Genomic DNA, 22,355 nt, shown 5'->3' with positions numbered 1-22,355 from the left:
AGAATGGAATAAAAATTACACAAGCCTGGAATCTTTTAAAAAGTAAACAGCTTTATTTAAATACAAAGTTACTGTAAAACATATGTTAGGATACTCTCATACCAATATATTAACTGTTGTAATCAATGTACTATTTATTAAAGCATAATACTTGTGATAAACAGGAGGAAACAGCCTGTAGAGTTTTGTTTTGTTTTCCTGAAGTCACAGACCTGGACAATTTAAAGACTGTAATTTAAACTGTAAAAAAAAAAAAGGCAGGTTAAAATCTAGTTCAAAAGAGCTTTTGCTCTAAATATGCAGCTCAGACATTACTACTTTTGTCTGATAGGAACAGGATACCAAATATCCATTTGCCTTTTATAAAGGCAGCATAAAACCCAGACTGATTCTAATCTGATTTGCACCCCACTGGTGTCAGTGGGTGATCTGTCAGCACAAAGCTGTGCACCTAGGAAAAAACAGTTGTTTTGCAGCTTTCTCAGTGCAGAAGGCCAGGTGGTTTTATGTTTTCTTTCCCCAGGATTTGAGACTTCTCACCCCAGGACAATGTATGTCCTTTTAGGCACACACAAACTCCTGCAGAATTACAAAGCAGCACTAGCATGTTCAAGGTGCAAGTGTGATATCCCTGAGATTTAACAGGAGTCTGCAGAGTTTAAAGATACACTTTTAAGTATCATCATAAAACAAGGAAGTTAGTCAATAGCAGCTTTACAATGCAATGGAGAGGTACTGAGTTTGGCATAGGTAAGAAGAGGAATGGAAAAACCTTCCTCTTAGGGATACAGGAAAAGTCACCTCGGTCCAGGAGCAGGTTGTTTAGGAGCATGGAGACAGCTTCTCCTGTCCATGCCACATTTCTGCCAACCAGAAATAGTCCCACCAAAATAGTTCTTGTGGTTTCATTTGACCATAAAATAACCTCTTCTCCCTTCTGTTGGTTCCCCAGTGCAAAAGAAACACGACATCTGAGAGAACAGTCGAACGAGGTTTCAAGGCAGATTGCTGTTTGCAGGAGAGTGAAATAAAACTGCAGGGTAAAAGAAACCTTGGCCACTCTCCACCAAGAGATTCCCAAACACAAGCTGAGGTTGCGTATTAAAGGCTTTTAGCCCACGGCATCCATATGTCTGTGCTTTACGATCACAGCTAGTCTAAGAGAAAAGCCAGCAAGAAACCCTCATCTGATAAATAACCATTCTTCCTTTTTTAAAGGCAGGCAGAACAGCAGTGACGTGATTGCTTCTTCATCCAACAGTGTTTGGTCAAGAAAGTGTGGCAGGGAGGAGGCTCCCTTCGGGTCCTCGGGCTCAGGAGCTGTGAGTAACATGGCAGTTCTCTCTTTGGTGGAGTCTTATCCTCCGTATGTGTTCATAGCATGACTGGGCAAAGAACAGAGCAATACATTAAGGAGAAGTTTTGGAACTTTGGGCCAAAATCTGGTCTCTTGTACGCAAAGTGAAGCTATACTGCCCCCAAAGGCAGGATTAAATCTGCACATTATAAATGAACAATAAGCATATTCTTTAGACTAGAAGGAAAAGAACCTCCTGTGCTAGGCGTATAAACAGCCTTCTAAAATTAAATGAGAGTAAAGCACATCAGTATCTACTATTCAAGAAAGGCTACTGCAGCTTGCAACTGTCGCTGTTGAAAACATTTCCTTACCTCCAGTGCTGTCAACAGAAAGTCGTACAGTCCTCCTCGATTGGTGGGCTCCATCAAGTCTCTGATCAGATGGATTTCAGCTCCCAGGTGCTGTATTCTAGGAAAAAAAAAAAGTCACAACTAGAACAAATCTCCTGGCACTGGTGTTTGTGGGGGTGTGTTTGGAATCAGATTATGGAGAAGAGGCACAGATCTGGAAATCCATTGCTGATTCCTTGTGCATTACTTTGATCATCTGGAGGCTGAGTCCTTGAGGTATCCAGCATGACTGGATCTTAGCAAAGATGCTCAATCATGAGAAAATTTAAACTCCTCCATTTTTCACAGTCTTTCTTACTCCCCTCTCTCATCTATGGTTGAGAAAGCTGCCTAGCAAACAAACCTGTATCATCCAACATGACTGCAGGGAAAAAAAAGGAAGGAAAGGAAGAAAAAAAAAAAAAAAAAGCTTCTGGATTTCATGGCCCCAAGTTTAAACATTTCACCCTTTTTTGGAAACCAAGCATATCCAGGAAGTCAGCCAAGGATTTTGACTCAAATTTGCCAAGAAAAAAAATGTACAGTTTCATTCTACTGGATGTAAGCAGGTTCCTGCAGTTACAGTGAAAGCACCACAGACAGAGCCTCTTTGGCAGAAATGTGTTACGTTTACAGTCATTGCTACACAGGAAAAGTCTAATTACTAGATGGTCAGTGTTCAAGACCTTCCTAGTCTCCAAACTGAATCACAGTGCCCCATCGAGAACAGAAAATAGAAGATGTACAATATCTAGGTGATGCATTGGAGGCATCAACAATTGACCTTCAAAGGCTCCGTGTTCCTATTTTCTACAGAAACCTGAGATGCAGGTAGGACCACATTTCCCATGACAACCCTGAATTATCCTCTCGGGTAAGAGATGGACACTCAGGAAGTTTCTAGCCACTTTATATCATGGCCAACACCACCACACCACAGCTGGCAGACAGTAGCACACAGAAACCCCAACACAGCTCAGGAAAAAGCATGTTAAAACACAAACTCTGGTTTTTCATTTAAACTATCTGGCTGGGAAATGTGCCTGTCCTTTCTCTGTTTGAGGTATCACACAGCAACGGGCTTGGGAAATGAAAAGCTTCCACTTACTTTGCTCGGGATACAACATACATCAGAAGGGGTAACAGGTCATCCATGGGGAGCTTGTAGTCTTTGTCTACCACCCGGGACACTGTGCTCTCTATCTCTTCATAGGTCTTCTGGAGGATCACCAGCTTTTCCCGGGGATCCACTGTAGTGCTGTCAGTATGAAAACAGCCATATCAAAGATGCTTCCACTACACAGCTAAAGTGATAAAGCAGCAGAACTAAAAAAAAAAAAATCAGAGCAGACTGTCATGCTACAAAAAAAGTCCTTCAATCTTCTCAAATGGCTGCACCAAAAAGAAGGCAACAAGGTTGTGCCAAGAGGCATCACCAGGGTGTAACATCATCCAGATGGACCTTAAGTCTTCCCAAGTCCTGGGTATGACCTGCTCACCCTAGTGTCAGTCTTTCATTTTAGACAGGACTAACCTGAGTCACAGTCCTTCAAATAAAAACTAAAAAGCATGGGACGAATCACTTTGGGCAGTTCTATCAAGGGACTAATACAGTTGTCATATCTGTAAGGTTGGTTCTTCTGCCCATAACAACGGCCGTAACGTCTGGCAAAGGGCCACGTAGGCTGTGCTGCCTTCCCCAGAAGAGAAGTCACGTTGGCTTTCATAGGGAGGCTCCCACCAGGACTAGTGTACTTAGGGACCTGAGAGCTCCTGTCTGATGGATCCCACAACACTTCCCTGCTCCCCTTTAACTTCCTTCCCACTCGTCACTGCAGTACCATCCCCTAGGCTGGACTTCAAGTCAATAAATCAAGCTGAGTTTCTTAAATTGAGCTCTGCTTTGCTACATTAACATCTTGGGATGCCACGCTGGATGTATAACCCCCGTGAAGCTCCATGTGTCCAGAGCAATGGGCTCTGTGATGACCAGGCAGTCACAGCCAGGCCCAATTTGCTATGCACACTGACATGAGTGAACTCCATTTCATCGAAGTCAGATTTTTTTGTAGGAATATCTCCACAAAATTAAGGGGAGAGATTAGCCAAGGGAGGGCTGCATTTAAACACAATTGATATTGTCTTGATATTTGGGGGGTGAGGGGAAGAATTCTATAGAAGTTACTTTTTCATTTAAACAGAAATAATAACACAAACAACTTTTCTTTAAATAATCTCGCAGGCTGACCCAGAAATGCTTTTGTAAACAGTTGTAAATTTTGGCATTTCCCAGAAACAGAAAATCCCTGGTTGTCAGTCGGAGGTTATGGACAGTGACTTACATCAGCTTCTGCAAACACTCTGTGGCAGACAGGAAACACTTGTCTTTGATAAGGGACTGCCTCTGGAGGGGAGACAAAGAAAGAGCTGTGTCTCTGTAAGAGCATCTCTCCGAGAGCCACCACATAGTTCCTCAGCACTGGACCCAAAATAAGCATGTTTGCTGCTGCCCATAAAAGAGGGCAAAATAAAGCTGTTATAGACAGTGCCACTCTGAACACGCTTGGATGTCTACAGTGCCACTCTGAACACTGATGTCTTCGAAACACCATCAGGCAGAGCATTACAAAGCAATCCTATGCAGAGCTCACATTCCCATCCATGGAAATTCACATGCAATAGCTACAGATCATGACTAATCGACATGTCACGTAGCTCTGATTTCTGAGTACAGTCTGCCCTGTGGTTACTTAGGTGAAGCTCCATCATTAGCTAGCACCGACACACAGCCCCAATGTCATCTCACGAACACACCAAAGCTAGCTCTTAGCGTTATTTCTTACCTGGTTGGTTGTCAGGGTGAGGTCTTTCAGAGGCCAGAGGTGTCTGAAAGGAGATTACAGAGAAGATTTAGAAGGCAGATGTCCATGTCTTAACTCCACCCTAAGTCAGTTTTGACTGTTTTTATCTCTTCGTTCAAGGTGATGCTAAAGTCTTGTAGGTGCATGAGGCTGAGTTTGCTCCTGTTGTTACACTGCTACAGGAAGAATTAATAGCTTAGACTCATTAACCTGAGTGTAGGGTTCATTTTACTCACAGCTGCTCCTGTAATAATCAATGGAGAGTTTTGGCACTTTCAGATTCCATTCCTCTCACTGAGTCTAGACTGAATCAAATTGCTAAATTGAGACTCTGGGTCTCCTGCTACCCTGCTTAAGTCCTTGAGCTGTGGATGATGCTGTGTTAGGAGAGCTCACATGCCTCTTGAGTCTGAGTCACTGGTCCTCACATATCACTTCCAGAGATGTATCTAGCTGCAGGAATGGATGAAGGAAACATCTGGCTCCACAGCCTTTCCCAGTCTTGAGACTGTGTGCTTGCATAGTTACAGCAGATACCATTGGATGGACTATGGCCCTTTTATAAACTCTGTCTGACTGGTCCTGAGTTGGAGCAAACCATTTCTTTGGTGAGCTAGAAAAGGAGATTTTTGCTACACAAAAATGAAAATTAGTATAGATAATAGCAGCTTTCCACTAGTCAGTCTTGTCCTTCCAGACAGTATTGCAGGCACTCCACAACAGGACTGCCTCTGGCAGCCTAGGGAAAAATTCAGTGCTACAGCCAACGATGCACCCACGAACAGGTTATATGTCCTTTCCTCCTGCACCATCAGAGCTTTCCCTGGCTGCCACCTTCCCAGCTGGTATCATGGGGTTGCATCCTGGGCTAAAAAAATGTCACTCACTTCTGCACATCCAGGAACTCTAGCAGCTTGATGTCAGGAAATAGACTTAGGTCCATGATCCCTTGGCAGTAGAGGTCATCTTCTCTTTCATGATAGAGCATGTAGAGCATGAAAAGCTCAGGGTAGAAGCAGGGCAAAATCAGCGGCAGGACCACATTGCATGCCTTCTGGTCACTATGGCAGAGAAAAGCAAAGCAGAGTCCTACAGTGACGCCTGGAACCTGGATATTACCGAGAGCCACACAGCACACAACGGAAGAAGCAGCTTCTGAGACTGCAAGGTGTTCTCCTGGTTCTCCCCTCCTTCCTCCACCTTTGAGTTCAATGTCACAGTTGGACAGGAGTGACCTATATAACACTCTCCTGCGTGTGCCCGCAAGCTGAAGATGCAAGTGCATCTTCTGCTGTAGGACAGGACAGGGTACTGTTTCTCCACAAGATCTCCTTAGTCACTGGGAGAAACCTGGAGCACCAGAGACCTATCTCCAGCTGTTCTTTCTGAGCTGTTTCAGTAGAGCACTTGTTATTTCTTAAGGGACAAAGACCAAATAAATTCAGATAAAGCCTTTTTCCAGCTGCTTACCATTCCACCAACCTCTTGGCTTCATTCGGCCCACTGGGGATGGCTGCAGATTACAGCAAAGAGAAATCCAGACCAGATGGGGACAGCTGAAGAAAGGTGCTTCTTCCCACTCCCAAAACGCCTAAACCTGGGTCTCCCACAGTTGTTCCTACTTTCTTATTCTAGGAACATCATGTTTTCTACCTCCTCTGCCACACTTCCCACACTGTACTCCCTATTTCCGATTAGAAGTTGCTCTCATGCTTCAAGCAGAACTACAGAAAGCTTTACACTCAGAGAGAAGTGTGGGCAGTAAACCTGACTCAAATGGACAAATACAATCTGTTCAGCGCTTAATACATTTTAGAAGACACCTCAGATGTCCAAGCAGCTTAAAATCAAACAACCAGTGGTGAGACATACCTTGTATCTCCATCCATACACTTTGCAGGCAGTTGGCCTTTCTGTTCCAGTGCCAGATGGAGCAAACCCCTAGAAGAGGAGCAGAACCAAGCTTTAGTTCCATCCCTCCTTTTTTTTAAGGGTAATATGTTATTCACAAGTGAGGAGCTCAGCTGTCCCAGCATCAAGTGGGGTATTAGTAAAGCTCTCTGTAATCCTTGCAGTGTTTCGGTGTTCAAGTTTCAGTATTTGAGGGCTTTCTCCCCTACCACCAGAAGCCACCAGGAATGAGTGTTTCAAAATTCTCCATAGCTCCTGAAGAGTAGGGTGGTCACTCTGGAGACCCTAACTGCGGTCTGCACTGAGCACCATCTCCTTGTACTCCCACTCAAGGGACATGAGGTTTCAGGATCTGTCATACCAACCAATTCTCTAATCCATCTATAAACATTAGAGGATGTTCATACTCTAAAAAAGTAGCTCGGGTTTGTCTTGGTATTGCCAAGCCAAAACTTCATAATCTTAAACGGGCATTAGGGAGAGGTTGCCTTTTTTTGGTGCAGAAGTATCAGCCTAGGAAACTTAGCCAGGGGTACAGCAGAGCAAGGTGGGTCTCCCTCCCCACACCGCATCCTAAAGGTCTTGAGACATGAAGCAAGCTTTCCAAGGTATGCACTGAGCCCAGAAGCACCTTTACATGAACCAATGCTCAAGTTGTGAGCCCTGTTGTACTGTTCATGAACACAGCTCAGATGAACTGAATCAAATCTGACTTGTTCCCATCAGCTGTGCTGCTGTTCCCAGACTGCTCCGGGACAGACAGCCCCTCGTCATAGAGCTGGCAGTCTTCCTCAAGCACACAAGGCTACACAGATAACAGAGCTTTTATCCAACCACTCATTTTTAAGGCAATACCACCCCGAGTACAGCTAGAGGCAGAGTTCCCCACCTCTGCCTACTATGGCATTTCTTGTATCTTCTCCTAAAAGATAGTCAAACAGCAACAGGACCCCAATCATGTCTTTGATCCAGTCCCTAATGACCCATGGGCACAACCACACAACTGAACCACCTCATTTTAGAGTCACTACCCACATCAGCCAAGCCTCAACGTGCTTACACTGCATGTTCTTAACTCTTGTTGAGTTGAGGCATGTTAAGCTTAAGCTGTTTTTCATTCATAGATATCGAACATCACTGTTGTATGCTCTGATATACTTTGCTGTCCTTGTTACTTAGTGAGGTTTCTTGCTCATATTTCTGCTTATCTAGATGAAATCTTATTATGGGCAGCAGCTCACTGAGTTGCCATAACTCAGTGAGATTTAGTCACATTAAAGCTCCTGGGTCACGCACTGAGCAATGGGCGTAATAAAGGTTTTCTAGGTCCATGTGACCTCAGTTATTGCATATAACTCTTTACCTAGCACCACTCAGAGGCAACTCTCCCAAGAAATATGCTGTGAAATAAAGCAGCCCCGTCACCTGGAAAAATGATCCCAATGCTCTACTCCACAAGCCCTCTACGCTCATACCCATTGGAAGGACTCGGCGTGCTTGACTTACTGGTAAAACTCCCATATTTTCTTTGCATAGTACTTGACTTCCTCTTGTGCCATAGTCAGCAAGTGTCTGTTGGCCCCAATCCCAGAATATGTTGCCTGAAAAGCTATTGCCAAGGCTTTCAGCAGCTTTCCCAGTGGGTGCAGGGAAGACTTCAATGCCTGCGTGACAGAGGAAAATTAAATTTTACAAGTCAGCCCTTGCCATTAGTAGAGGGTAACACTGAAAGGCCACCCAATCTTCTCTTGTCAGCAAAGGAGAACAACCCTAGAGGTAATCAACTATAATTTTGGTTTATTTTTGCTGCCACAAGGCTTTTCTCCTCCCATTATCAGGCAGAAATGTGCTTAGTAAAATTGTTCTGATGAGATTTGCTGTGCTATTCAAGAGAGACAGCAAAGGGTGCTTCAGGGAAAGGCTAGTTGAGTGAAAAACAACCACTGAGAGTGCATGGAAGTTTATTAATAATTTCCAGCAGCTGGTTATTCCCTGACATAGTTTGAGAACCAAGAGTGAAACTTTATAATCACTTCCTGGCCTGTATAGCTGTACACAAAATGAGTGTCCAAAAAGGACAAAGGATAACCTTCTTCTTCACAAGCATAGGTATTCACACATAATTTAGAGAAAACTCTTGAAGTCACTGGCAATGTTATATGTGCTACCAGAAAGCAACAGAAAGTTGCTACGACCTGTGTCTGTGTCTTATGGACAGACATGGATCATTATGGTTTTAAACTTTACCTTCTCTAAATAAGTCTGTAGTGACTCCAGGCCCTGGTGCTGGACAAGATCTTCAAGAATATCTTCTGTCTTCCAGGATACATCCTCAGTCCCCCTGAAAACATGAGAGGTGAGGAAGGACAGCCACACAGTGAAGCACTGGGATAAATCCCAAGTGGTATTGCAGCTAGATTCCAAGGGGGCAATAAGACTCTTAGAACAAATGAATTTTTTCTACACTTTTCAATGGAATTGCCTTCAGCTCCCCTGACAACCAGCCTGGGTTGCATCCTGCACATGCTCGTCTGATCTATTTTAGGTATTCTCTTAAGGGGAGATGAGTTTGCTCTGCATCAGCTGATGATGTCGTCTAGGTTTCCCTCAAATACAAGAGGAGCCAGCGATGACCGGGTCACGTGAAGATGCTCACATTTAATCAAGTGAATCGCATCCAAATTTTCACTTATAAAAATCAGTTTCAACAGCACAACCTTAAATACAGGCTTAAAATTCATCCTCCTGTCTCATAAGCAGGAACAGCTGGATAATGCTTGGGTTCATAACTTTAACACATGGCAGACCCTAGTGTAAACCACTATCTCTCCACAAAAATGGGGTCCTCTGTTGCGACGAGGGCACATGATACTCATACCTTTGGCAGAAGAGGTACTCCTGAGATTTCCGCAGCTCCTTGCTCGTTTGTATGTGGAACCCCGTGAAAGACTCCTCCGTTTCTTCTTTGCAGCCAGAATGGATGAACTCCAGGAACTGGTCATAGATCCCCTTCCATCTCTTCTCCACTGGGAACTCCTCAAGGCCCAGCTGACTGCAAAACATAACAGGGCATTAGGCTTTTCTGCATCCCTCCTCAATTATTTCAGACTTCACCTTTAAATATGGAAGGTTCTCCAGAATCAGATATTAACACAAGAACTACGGGAGCAGAGAAGGATGGCAGTGCCTAACTGGTAATTCAACGAAAAGCAGCTCAAGTCTATTGTCCTGGCAACAAGGTACTTTGGGTGAAGAAAAATTCCTGGTCCGTGGAACATCAATAATCTGAATCTTTGTTGGTGAATTGATCACAGGCGGTCTGTTCCACCTATGGATGTTTCTAAATATAGACTATTTATTTCAACTGAAAGCCTGCAGAAAAGACTGATAGCAAGAAGACAGTTGAGCAACCACCACCAATAGCTACTGCTGCCTAAAAAGCACAGGAAACGGGAGCTGTTTCTGCAACATAGATATTCTGATCGACTGGAAATGTTTTGAAGAGGTAAGAAGAGGAAATTGAACTGGATTTTGCAAGAGGAATTCCCCTCAGAGGACAGGTAGCTGTCTTTTCCACTGGGACTCCCTCATTTGGGTTAACCTGGCTGAACCCAGGCCCTTCACCCTGGCAACCAGAGCATCCCTTTGCAGGGTTCAGCCCTGAGGATAAGAGTCTATACCGAAGGATATGGCCTGATAGCTTCAGCTCAGTTACTCCTGCCCTGCATTCACACCGTTGCCTGCCAAAGCAGCATCAGCGCCCCGTGAAGCTCTGATCCTGGCTCCCCAGCCTTCCTCCACATAAAGCAGCACCCAGTTCAGGCTCTTCAGAGCCTCATGTGCCATGCTTCACTCGTGATTTTTGGTAGCTTTCCTACCTCTACAATATCAGCCGGTAATATTCATGTAGTAGCACAGAGGAAAAGGAAAGGAGCGAGTGACGCATTTTAGCAGCCCAGCTTTGCCTTTGTAGCTTCAGACCCATCTGTGTGTACACGCAGAAATGCGTGTGTGCGTGCACACACACGCACAAATCGCTGAAAATGTTAAGCCTCCAAAACCCGCTCCAGTCTGACAATGGGAGTATCTCTGGGTTGATGCTGGCAGGAGGGGAGCGGAACATCTGTTTTCTGCTTCCTATGTGTCATTAACATTAAATAACAAATTGTGCTCTCCTTTTCTCCTTCTTTCCTTGCATATAAACCAGTTTTTAATATCAACTCGTTCAGGCAAGGACTGCCTTGATCCCTGTAGGGACTGATCCCATACTCCCCTAGGTAGGGTCAAAATACAAGCCATGACCCGCCAGGTCAGCTCTTATTGCTCACGCTTTGGTTATCCTGTCATCCAGCTGCTCGTTTGATGTGTTCAGGGTGCCGTGCATCTGAAGACCTTGGCCCGATTTGTTAGTAAAGGTTCCCTCCAAAATGAAGCCATTGGCAAATGACAGCTTTCCCTGCAATGGAGAAATAAAGGGTTATTCTGCCAAGATCTCATTAGAGAGAGGAAACAAGCTGGACCGAGATCTCAAATTCTCTTTTCAACAGAGCCAGCTCCTGAAACAGCGACTAAGAACATCTTCCAGCACGGAGGTGCACATTTTCAGCATCCAAAGCAATAGAATCATTAAGGTGACAGTCACTGGAGAAAACATGTCCTTGCTACTGAATGACACACATAGGATTCTGGAGGGGAAAGACCGCCACAACCGCAGAGTAAAACATTTGCATTATGCTTAACAAATACCCAATATCCTCTCTGAGTTATAAAATTGTCTGGCTTAAATTTGACAACAGTTTTTTCTAACCTAGAGTGAACACATGAAACTTCAATTTCTCCTCTGTTTTTCCTCTGCTTGTTAAAACCACAAGCAAGTTTGGCCTCGCAGGTAAGGAGAATCACATGATATTCACCACGAATGCTTTCAAGATGTTTGCTGCTACCAAGAAAAACCTTAAAGTCTCTGAGGCAAATAAAGACATGCAGTAGCTTGACTCAAACTTAGAAGTTTTAATTAAATCAAATCGAAAGCCAAACAATATCATAACTAGTCTGGCTTTGAATACCAGCCTGAAATCCTCATTGCTAATAGCAGGAGGCACTCCATCTTTAGATAAAGAACAGATTTTTCTGGACTAACCACTAAAACTAAACATTAATTTTGGAGGAAGCAGTATCTAAGCACTATAATCAGTCTCTGCAAAAATCCACCCCGACTCTTCTGGCTGAAGAAGATGATAACAAACTCTTCCTCCCATGACAAGTCAGTAAATGACAGGGCTCATTTGCAGTCATTACCAAGTGTCTATTTTGACATCCACTCAGTCTGATATAACCACAGACTTCCTGTCAGACTCATCACAGATTTCTGTAACAAGCCGGAGGACTAGTTTTCCCTGCAACAGGGCACTTTATGAACACTTTGAGCAGATATTTCTGTTAAAGATCAACCGCAAAATGTCGAACATGTCAGTGCAGTGTCCAGATTGCAAAATTAAGCTCCCAAGATCCCTCAGCTATGTTAACACTCGGTTACGTTAGCGTAATGCTGGTACTGTAACTCCGTTTGGTTTATACATCATTTCCTGTGTTCCCAACCACTACAAAGGCTAAAACATTTGTTCTAAGAATACAAAAGCATCCCAACTGCAGCTGCAAAGCACAGCCAAAAATGCCTCACAAAAGCCAAAAACTCTAAAACCCTCAATATAAACAAAACCATAAAAACCAAAACAATGCACAAAGCCCCCAGCTACTCGAAGTCTCTCGGCTGCTGCCTTCCTTCTGTGAATGAGACTGGTAATAGAAAAAAAAAAAAATCCAAAAACCAGGAAAAAGTTATTTTCTGGGGAACTGGGGAAAATGGAGCAGGAGGGTATGAACTTTGAAGATTTAACCATCGTCCCCTTTGGAAAGCAAGCAACCGTATAGAAAGGCTAAGATGAAGGAAGTGCTCACCTTTCCAACAAATGTTAGATCTTCTGTGAAGTTCCCTTCGTAGACAGAGTCATCTTCCAAGAGCAGAATCCCAGAACCCTTCATTTGAAAGAAGAAGTAGTGAATGCATGACATAAACTTCCTATCTGCTCAAATTCATCTAGAAACAGCCACTGGCTTGGACTATTTATGGGCTGCAGATTCCAAGAACCCTTTTGAAAGCCCAACATATCATTGCAATGCTCAAGAGAGAAGCAAGGACATGCTCTACAGATAACCCTTTAGGCATCACTGCACAGAGAAGTCCTGCATAGTCAGGAGGTTTTAAACAACAGTACCATTGCATTCCTTTCCCTAGAAGAAGGAAAAAAAAATAAAAGGCAGGCTCCTGTTCTAAGAAAGGTCACCAAAAATTGCCATAGGGGTCAAACTTGTGGTCCTCCCAATCCTATGACTTTTAGGTGATTGTAGCCAATTGTGTCATTCTTTGCAAGATGATTAAGTGAAAAGAGGAAGGCAGTTGCTATGTAGAATTAGCTTTGTCCCTTGCTGTGCAGTCAACGGGGCTTTAATGAGCAGCTCCTAAGCATTCATTAAATAACTCATTCCATTACCTCCCAACTCCCACGGCTGCTTACAGTAGCACAGATTTCAGGGAAGGAACACCAAGATGGAGAACAGATACAAGATAATTTATACCAATGGGGAAAGATTCCTCTTGTTGGGGCTTAGCCCACGCTTTGGGCCTGAAGGTTTATACGTACCCGTACCAGCCAGAAAATGTGGTCACTTTTAGAGCTGTAACACATTTTCCGCTGGAATGGTTTTCTTGATGGAAAGTGCCCTTTCTGGCAAAAATAAAAGGTTTCCAAGGGAAGCTTCTTGGCCATACCAATTTTCCACTAGGAAAACTGAAGTGACTGCTCCCCACCCGGAAGCCTTGTGAAGTTAAAGGAGCCTTTGGCAGCTGGCAAACCAAAAGACAGCTTTATTTTGGTTCCCTGCAGATGGAGAATTTATGGAAAGCCCTTCCGACAAAGTTTCCATGCTAAACATTTTGTCCTAATTTGGTGAGTGGGGAAGGGGTTGTTTGTTTTTTTAAGCGCGTATTTTTCATGAGAAGAAATGCTTTTATTTCCAAGCCAGCTCTAGCGATGCCAATTCCTTTGGCTTTCCCCACCAACTTCTAAACTTTCAATGAACCGGACAGCCAACTTGTCATAGGTAAGCTCACATTGGAACGGTAAAGACTTAATGATCTCTAAGATAGATATAGTATGATATAAAACTGTGCAGCACTTCACTTATGAGTTCTGGTCTACAATTGTGACCTGATGGTCAGTCAAACAGCCAGACCTATAAGGTGTCTTAGCATAAGCAAGGAGAAGTGACAGTCTCACATCTAGTTCCTACCTGCACCTCAGGAAGGTGATAAGAAACTAGACTTAATCTAGGCCTTGTTCTTCAAAAACATTATTATGGTAAAATACCAATGCTTAAGTTTTATTGCTTACTATTTTCCCTTAAAGATTAATTATGAAGTGAAATCTTAATCTTGCCCTTGATGAGGAATTCCACATCCCGCTGATCTAGAGAATCCACTGAAAAGCTGTACTCACCACCATTTTATCAGCATGAAATGTCCTTTGATAGCAGACACCTGACTGGGTTACTACAATGCCTTGTCCATGTTTGTGATCGTCGAGCCATGTCCCTATGTATCTCTCCCCTCTGGAATGCAGTAGAAAACAAATTATGGTTTTTTCCCTGTTTTCTTAGTTCTTCGTCAATTTGATGTATCAGTTACTGAGGCAAGTTTTACCTGATATAACGCTCCATGCAGCACAAGTGCCAGATGTACTGCACAAACTCGATTCATATAATGCTTCCTGAGGAGTTCAAGCCTTATAGCAGGGGTTGAACACATCCCCCCTTCATCCCCAAGTCTCCCCATCAAAACATGAGGCTTTACGCCTGCCAAGAGAGGCACCGAAAGCCAGCTCTGATCTGTACCACCTTTACCTATCTTTGTCTTCCCAGACTCCATATCCATTCTTCTTGTCATTTTCCCACTGTCCTGTGTATTTAAATGGATGCTCAGCTGAGAATTTCTCCAATATCCCAAACCCTTGACGCACGTTGTCTTTAAAGTAACCTTTGTAGACCATATCATTCCCATACCTGCAGGGAGACAGACAGACAGAATTTAAGACTGTGACTGATAGCTACTGTTGGAGTAGGAGGCCAGGTAAGCAAGTAGATTAGGCTCATCTGCCTACTAAATATTCCAAATATTTGACTGATAGCTCTGAAGCCGGTAGTTGGTCACTATTAGGAATGGGCATTGCCCAAGCTTGTCACTCCACGGTTAGCTTTCAACATTATCCAAGGACACAACACTTATGCTTGGACTTGTCCTGGGAGAGGCTACTCAGTCCTTGGCCTCCCAACAGCTAGGATGCAGTCACCACTGGAGAATCCAGAGTAGGATTAGATCAGATCAAGCAAGAAGCCAGATTTACCTTCACCTTTCTGTGCTCGCCAACCAGCCCTTCTCCTGGGCTCATCCCCCTGAGAAGAGCTCCCCTTAGCTCTGCCCATGCTGGCCAGCAGATCTCCACTGCTACAACAGGAAAAGCACTTGCACTAAGGAGAGTTGTCACCTCTAGTTATCGACGCGCTCTCACGTTTGACACCAAAGACACTAGCACAACGCTACTCAGTCGGCTCCAAATTCCCTCGAGATTTCTGCGTGTCCTGTACCCTGAGTTTAATTCATAAATAAGGAGCAGAACATGCAGTTTGTAGGAAGGAAGGTGGCCTGCCCCATAGGAAGCAGCTGGAAAGCTGGGCTGTGTGCTTCCCTCTGCCACAGTTGGCTCAGTGAAAGCCGGGGTAAGTATGTGCAGGAACAACAGGCAGTCCAGTCTTCGCGTTGGCCAACCCCCTTGGCTACAAGCCACCTGTGACCTAACCAAAGACGATGCTGTTGCGCTCACTGCTGCATAAACAAAGCAAGCTGGCCCTGTCCACTTAACCCCGTAGAGCTGCAAATGAAACTGGTTTATACCTACAACCTGCTGAGCAGGCCTCCGCTGCCTCTTCTGGCCTTCTAAATGGAAGGTAGATGGTGGGTAAGGCTGGGATACCACCATGCGCCCACAATACAGTGCTTTGCAGACTGGGCTCCAAATTCACAAAATCCAAATTCACAGCACTGCTTTGAGATGCAGGTGTGCAAATGACTGTTTCCAGAAGCATTTTGTTGGGTAAAAAATAAAACCTTGGACTCCACTTCTTAAGCTAAGAAGTTGAGTGAGCAAGAAAAGCAAACTAGGAGAACCAGCTCCCCTCAGGAAAAAAGTTACGACTTCCAGACCAACAATCTCGTCTGTCATTAAGGAACCTATTCTACACAAGATTTAGTTCAGACAGCACGGCCAGGGGAGATGGAGCGAGCTGTGTGCTCCACCAAGTCTGTCCAGGGCTGATGGCACACCATGCACTCTCTGCTCTGCAACAACAAGCATGAATGCAAAATTATATCCTCACCTATAGGGCACAGAGGATGCTGCGTCAGGTAGTTCCAATGGTCATAGCTTGCAGAGAAGCTCTTACTCTTCTAACACTCAGGAGACTCAGGGCTTGGGAAGAAGCCATACTGCCCATCTCTAAAGCAAAAGCTTCTGGCACCTGAATTACCCTGGGTTTTACACTGACTGAGCCTTCCAACACTGAGGTGGGAATATTTCACCCTTTAAACACGTGGAGCGCCCTTTTTCCCCAGAGTCCGTCGTTGGGTTTTACTTACTCACAGATTCCATAGCCTCTCATCTTGCCCTCGTACCAGTGGCACTTATAGCAGTCATACCGGTCTTCGGATTGGCGTGGGACAAGGCATATTCCAAACCTACAAGGTGCATATGGCAGAGGTCAGCATGGCAAAAGGCAACTCAGTTGCACTGGATGAAGTTTAAAAACTAAGGACCTTCCAGACTCCCAAGCTGATTTTCGTGGTTGGCGTCAGCTCTACTTCTGACACTATTTCCAGTTGTCAACAGATTTGGCCCAAGGAAGAGCAGATCTCCTTGTGAGCTGCACGCACAGTTTCTTATTGCTGCTTCTACATAGCTGCTCTTAGTGGTGTTGGTTTTTTTCCCCTCTTTACCCTTTCCTCAGTTTAGGGGCTGAGTTAGACTACCAAAGCAATTGCTTTGGTCCAAACAAAATGTTTTCTTAATACTGTCATGAAGTATTTGAGATATTTTTTCCCTTTAAAAATCTAACCTATTCTGGAACTCATGTTGAAATGAGAAAACTAAAAGTCTTACTTTCAAAAAATTTTAGAAAAATAATATTTGAATTTCATAGTATGGTTTCTTTCCCCTGAAAACTCCTCATTTAAGAGGTTTTTGAAGATATCTAAAAGTAGCTTTTTCAAGGCATTTCATATGAATAAATTCACCTAGGTTTAGAGTTCAGGGGTCAGATTCATCCAGCTGGATGGAAATGTCTGCATCTGAACTGGTCATCTGCCCACACTTCTTTTATTCTAGTCACTGTCAGTCCACTCACTCTAGGTTACAACGTACTCAAGCTTAAGCCAGGTGTTTAAAATAGGTCAGACGAATTGGGCCGTAACAGTAAGTAGAGTACCCCAACAAGACGCCAGTGTCCCTGTACCTCTGGAAGGAACCATTTCTTAGTGTATTTTGAAGGCAAGAAGTGCCCTGTTTGTCAAGGCTTACCCATGCTCCAAGCCCTCTTTGAAATCTCCAACGTGGTTGCGTCCATCACGCCACTTCAGCGTCCCCCTGCAATTTGAAGCAAACATTACACAAGGGAGATCACCAGCAACATTCACAGCTGCAACAGAAGGTATCGAGGCACAACCTAGAAAAGGGTAACATCAAAACATTTCCTCAGGAGACAGAGACACAGAAGTTCTTCTCCAGGCACCTCTGGGACTCTGGTTGCACTGTAAGGGTTTAATACCATAATGCTTTCATGGCCTGGAATGAGTGGGAAGAATCCTCTTCCAAATTCTCTAATCTCAAATGCATTTTGTAGAGTTGCTGGGTCATCCATTTAGGACCTCGCACATGATTCTTTTGTAATTGCAGTGCAGCATGTGATTAAGCCCGCTGAAGTTCCAGCACGGCACATCCCCATAGACAACGTAATGACACCACGGTCCAGAACTTCATTGTGCCAGGCACTATGAAAACAAAAGAGACAAGCACTGGCCTAAAGGGATCATATCTTTCCATCTGTTTTGCGAGGGGGTTGTAGCAATGATTACACGAGGTAACAATGCAAAATGAGACCGGAACAGTCAACGCGATGGTCAAAGTACTGCACGGCCATGCCCAGTTGTGAATCCCTCCCAGTCTCCCACTCCACCCACACCCACTCACCGTTTTAATTCTTCTATCATCGCAGACACAGCCAGCTGCCCACAAATTCCCCAACCACAGACAACAGAAGATGGTGCACTACCAAAACCATGACGCATTTGTTTGACTTTCACCGTGGCTGTTGTTTCAAACACCTACATGAGACAGGCTCTTTTTCTGGTATTTACAGGGAAGCAGTCAGATTAATTTTAAGTGGATTTAAAATACATCTCCTTTTGCTTTGCTCATTTGAATGCTAGCAAAGAAGAGCAAGCCAGAGAGAATGCCTGGGGATGCTGGGACAGAACAGTGAGGAACGCAGATATTTTTGTAAAAAGAGCCCTGATTCACACTGCTGCAGCTTTCTGCTCACATGCTTTGCTGTGCCAGCCTCTCGCTCAGAGGTGGGCAAGCCATCAAGGCCAGCTTTGCTGTCCTATAGCCTTGCATTAGTAGCAAGTAACATAAAAGAGCAATTTCAGGAGTGGGAAGGAAAACCTAGTAATTAAGCAGTTAAAAGCCCAGGTATTAAAAGCACCTGAAGTCACTTAGTTCTGCCACAAATTTCCTGGGATGCCTTAGTCAAGTCACCTAATCTGAAGCAGCAGAGGTCTTTATTAATCTCATTTCTCCAGCCCTAAGACAGGAGGAGACAAAGAGTGAGGGGGGGTGCTTGTTCCTCTGTGCCTGCACACAGTGGTTTTCAGATCCCTGTTAGGAGTGCAGGTGCTGGGGAAGGTGGGGATGATGTAAAGGACTGCCTCAGGCGTAGCTTTACTCTAAACACCTATTTAATGCCATTCTGGGGCAAGGCACAATCTCTCCCACAGAAGATTCAGGATTAAGCTTTTGATTTGGGGATATTCTCATTATTTTAAGGCTCTTTCAAACCAAGTCTCTACATCCTTTTTGCATCAGTAGCAACTGTAAACATAGCGTGTAAAACTCAGGAAGTATAAAACTTCCAAATCAGCCTGTTTTGGTGTCTGAGGAAGTTGGTCATATTTCGTGTTTCTTCACAAAAACAGAGACTGTGCTCTATCCTGCGTCAAAGAGATTTCGGTTGGGACCATTTAACCCTTGATTTACAGACCATTCCCTTTTGGCACAGCTCACTCTTAAACTTCAGCTGAATTTAGTGAACAGTTCTCATGTTCCCAAGAAATGCATTTGAGCCTCTTTTGCATTTATTTTTTTTTAAACTCCTTTGGTAATAGTTTGGATGTTAAAATAGATTTTGATGGCACAGGAAAAAACTTTTCTTTCATTCACAAGCAAAGGCTTTTTATTGGGTTTTTTTGTCATCACAATGACAAGATTTTATGCCTCAGGCTGAGAACTTGAAAATAAACATTAGCTCAAGTCTAAGTCTTAATTACGGCTATAAGTCAGCACAGTGCCTTCAATGTGATCATTACCACATTATTAGGGGCAGCCTCTACAATTTACTGCATAAACCAGTATCACTAGCAAGATATCTACAATACAATATGTCACGTGTCAGGACTCATACAGGACTAAGCCCTGAAATCAAGCAAATCTGTCCCAACTGCCCCCTGAATCTGTCCTCAATACCAGATTTCCCTCTGGAAACAAGCGAGGCAGGAACCAGAGAGGCTGGCACACGCTGGGAGATCGCCAGCCCAGAGTCTGTGGTCCAGGCCCTCAGCGTGGGATGGATCACCCCACGTCCACAGCCACCCTGTGACATCGATACCTCCACCTGGGCCTCCACTGGATCCAGGCAGTGCTACGCAAAGACAGCAGGGCTATCCTTGCACGTTCTTGCTTAGGAAAGGGGCAAAAAAGGCTCCTTACTTGCCATGTGGCTTTCCCCAGTGCCACTCGCCCTCGTAGGATGCGCTCTTGAACTTGCCCTCCAGCCTGAAGACATAGGTGAAGAAGCGGCAGGACGGGGGCTCGGTGCCTTCACCAGTCTTGCCCCACAACGGGAAATCTCGCTTCCCATTCAGTGCCTGGCGGACAGCCTGGTTCAGCTTCCACTGCCAAACAGCCTGGGGGCAGAGGAAGAGGAGTGCCGGACTAATGAGTGAAAAAAGCATAGTGGATCCCAACAAGAGGTACTTCAGGAGAACGGGCAAGAAGCTGTTGGGTTCCCATCAACTCTGTGCCATTCGGCTGGCTGGGCTGGTGAGTTATGGCCCACCTACAGCACCAACAGGAGGTCTTGTCTTGGGTCCCGCACGTTGGATGCTGCACCGATGCACAACACTTCCACGTCATTTAAGCCTGACTCTCACCACCACTAATTGGCCATGGCACAGGACCATGCTGATGGGACTGTACTGTGCCAAGCTCTGCAGCACACGCTGCTGCCCAGGGCAGACCACTTCCAGCACCCGGATAATTTTCATCTACCGTCAACCATCTAAGCAACCTCTAGCCACCTAGTACAGTATTGCCTCCATGGGGTGTGGGGGAGGAACCAACAAACCCCACACTTCTTATTATTCTGCTTTAAAAAACATAAGAAAATGGCAAAAAACACAGAGGAAAGGCCTCAGCTGTATTTACGCAGATGAAGAGCCCACTGAAGCTAAAATCCTGATGCTTAATGGAATTTCAACTTCCACTCCGTAGTCAATGTTTTGCCTCCACTACAGAGCTGCCATCCCCTCTGTGCCATTCCCCTATTTCAAAACTTGGTGCACAGTATTTCAGGTGGAACAGAAACACCCTGCCCGCTGCTAACCTTCATCTGCGGGTCTTTGGCAAAGAGAAAGAATGTTTCTTCTGGAGTTATAATGCGAAGTCCGTACCTGTGAAGCAAAAGACATTACAGAGACTATGAAAAACACATTTCTTAGTCAAACAGCAGTTCCTGCTCTTCCCATTCCTCTCCAGAAGCTAATAGTGCTTTTGGAGTCAGTTTTTCCTTCTCAGGAGGTACTCAACTAGTCAACTCATCAGTTCGTTCTCTAGGTCTGGAGCCAAAACCATTTTATTATTGCTTGATTTCAATCCATCAGCAAAGGGAAGCAATGCAAGTCCAAAGTGCTGTGATCCCATCTGAGAGGTGCAGCAACTACCCATAGCCCAGAACCAATCCCACTGGGTGGAAAGGAGATGAGACAAAGTTTTGAATCATTTTCTCAGTTTCACAATCAAGTTGAACACTTTTTTTTTTTTTACCTCCAAGTGGAAATTTTTCACTTACATTCCTGGAGCTGATTTCTCCCTGCAGTTTTCATCTACCCACACAAGCTTTAGATCAAAACTCTGAAAGCTGTTTCCCTGGAACAAAAGGCAGAAGATGTTCCTGTTATTGATGTAAACATCACACTTTGCCCTTGCTCTGTCAATCCATTGAACAGCAGAGCAAGACCAGCAGCACTGTAAATTCCCTCTCTTGTGGTCCACACTTCTATCCTATACTATGATGACAGACCTTGGAGACTGAGGAAATGTAGGAGAAGGAAGAAAGTTCTCAATTTGACACTTATAAATGGTGTTCCATAATGCCATGGCTACAACTAACAGTAACAGACCTTCTGAGACGGCACTTATCTCTACATGAGTTTCTTCCCTATCACATGACAACACTCCCAAATCATCCCTGACATCCAGTATGCCCCAGTTTTCCTTATGATATATCTAGGATTTGGACTCCAGATGGTACAGCCAACAGTGACCCACAGTACAACATTTAAGAAGTCACTATTTTGATCAATAGCACACCAAACAGAAGAAGCTAAAATGGCTGAAATACCAGGTAAAGACTGCATTTAATATGACATCTCCCTTCCCTGTCTAAAGTCCAGATGCCCACACTATGAAGCTGCTCTCGGTAAGGATGTAGTTGGCCAAGGTTAGGTACCGGCACCATGGAGTTCACCACGATTAATCACTGATGTACCTACCAGATTTGGGGGAACAGGGAAGGGAGGGACGTTCAGATTCCAAGCACCAGAGCCCTCGTCAGCAGGACTCTGCTAGCAGCCCAAGCTAACCAGTTCAATCCCAGTCCAGTTATACCTCCCGAAGCCTCAGTAACAGTCATGGCAGCAGATGAGACATAGTGGGTGGGAACCGTTGACTGAGCAGAGACGTCTACAACGTACGTATCTCTGTGTGAGCTAGCTACCCTGCGCTGTCATCCCAGTGAATGGAGTCAAGGGCGTGATTCAACTCATCCTAATTTTGGCATCTAAAATGAGTCAGCTGAACCACACCCAGGCAGCGCATGTTCCTCTCCCCTGACTAGAAAGGGAGCCTGGGGCCACTTGCTCGCAGCGAGATCACTACAGTGCTAAGGAATCGACAACGTAAAGTTGGATGAGATAATCGCCACCCTATTTCCTCAGGCTTAGACCCTGGGCGCCGAGTAGGACTGCCCAACGTTATCACAAAGGCTCCTGTTTGGAAGAGCCGGTAAGATGCGCCAGCTCACGAGGCAGTCGTGTTTGGACACCTGAGGGGCTGGCACATGACTAAAGAGCAAGCAGAGAGAGGTGCACATGAAGAGAGCCCAGCTAGATTAAAGGTGCTGTCAGTCAGAGCAAGCCAAGCTGGACTTAGTTAACATGCTACAGAACAGCTT

The 22,355-nt window shown here is 44.7% G+C and overlaps 1 protein-coding gene across 10 annotated transcripts in view; it reads right to left on the bottom strand.

The window, feature by feature from the left end:
* Nucleotides 1–31: 31 nt before the first annotated feature.
* The window catches only part of ALS2CL (ALS2 C-terminal like), a 49,864-nt gene continuing 27,540 nt past the window's right edge, over nucleotides 32–22,355 (bottom strand). For 9 of the 10 annotated variants that reach the window (XM_075043719.1, XM_075043689.1, XM_075043672.1 and 6 more), the window contains 19 exons: nucleotides 20,973–21,049; nucleotides 20,508–20,574; nucleotides 19,613–19,809; nucleotides 17,147–17,212; nucleotides 16,210–16,308; nucleotides 14,421–14,579; nucleotides 14,018–14,129; nucleotides 12,420–12,497; nucleotides 10,790–10,917; nucleotides 9,340–9,513; nucleotides 8,709–8,802; nucleotides 7,968–8,125; nucleotides 6,423–6,491; nucleotides 5,438–5,611; nucleotides 4,533–4,575; nucleotides 4,032–4,093; nucleotides 2,798–2,947; nucleotides 1,672–1,768; nucleotides 32–1,385 (listed from right to left, as the gene is read on the bottom strand). In XM_075043719.1, coding sequence (XP_074899820.1) covers nucleotides 1,314–1,385; nucleotides 1,672–1,768; nucleotides 2,798–2,947; nucleotides 4,032–4,093; nucleotides 4,533–4,575; nucleotides 5,438–5,611; nucleotides 6,423–6,491; nucleotides 7,968–8,125; nucleotides 8,709–8,802; nucleotides 9,340–9,513; nucleotides 10,790–10,917; nucleotides 12,420–12,497; nucleotides 14,018–14,129; nucleotides 14,421–14,579; nucleotides 16,210–16,308; nucleotides 17,147–17,212; nucleotides 19,613–19,809; nucleotides 20,508–20,574; nucleotides 20,973–21,049 — 2,076 coding nt within the window. In that variant the 3' untranslated portion in view covers nucleotides 32–1,313. Of the gene's footprint in view, nucleotides 1,386–1,671; nucleotides 1,769–2,797; nucleotides 3,016–4,031; nucleotides 4,094–4,532; nucleotides 4,576–5,437; nucleotides 5,612–6,422; nucleotides 6,492–7,967; nucleotides 8,126–8,708; nucleotides 8,803–9,339; nucleotides 9,514–10,789; nucleotides 10,918–12,419; nucleotides 12,498–14,017; nucleotides 14,130–14,420; nucleotides 14,580–16,209; nucleotides 16,309–17,146; nucleotides 17,213–19,612; nucleotides 19,810–20,507; nucleotides 20,575–20,972; nucleotides 21,050–22,355 lie in introns of those variants that run through there. The other variant, XR_012652565.1, reaches the window with a different exon arrangement.

The sequence above is a fragment of the Buteo buteo genome, chromosome 2, assembly GCF_964188355.1.
Source record: "Buteo buteo chromosome 2, bButBut1.hap1.1, whole genome shotgun sequence".
Classification (NCBI taxonomy): domain Eukaryota; kingdom Metazoa; phylum Chordata; class Aves; order Accipitriformes; family Accipitridae; genus Buteo; species Buteo buteo.
This window is presented reverse-complemented; position numbering and strand designations above follow the sequence as displayed.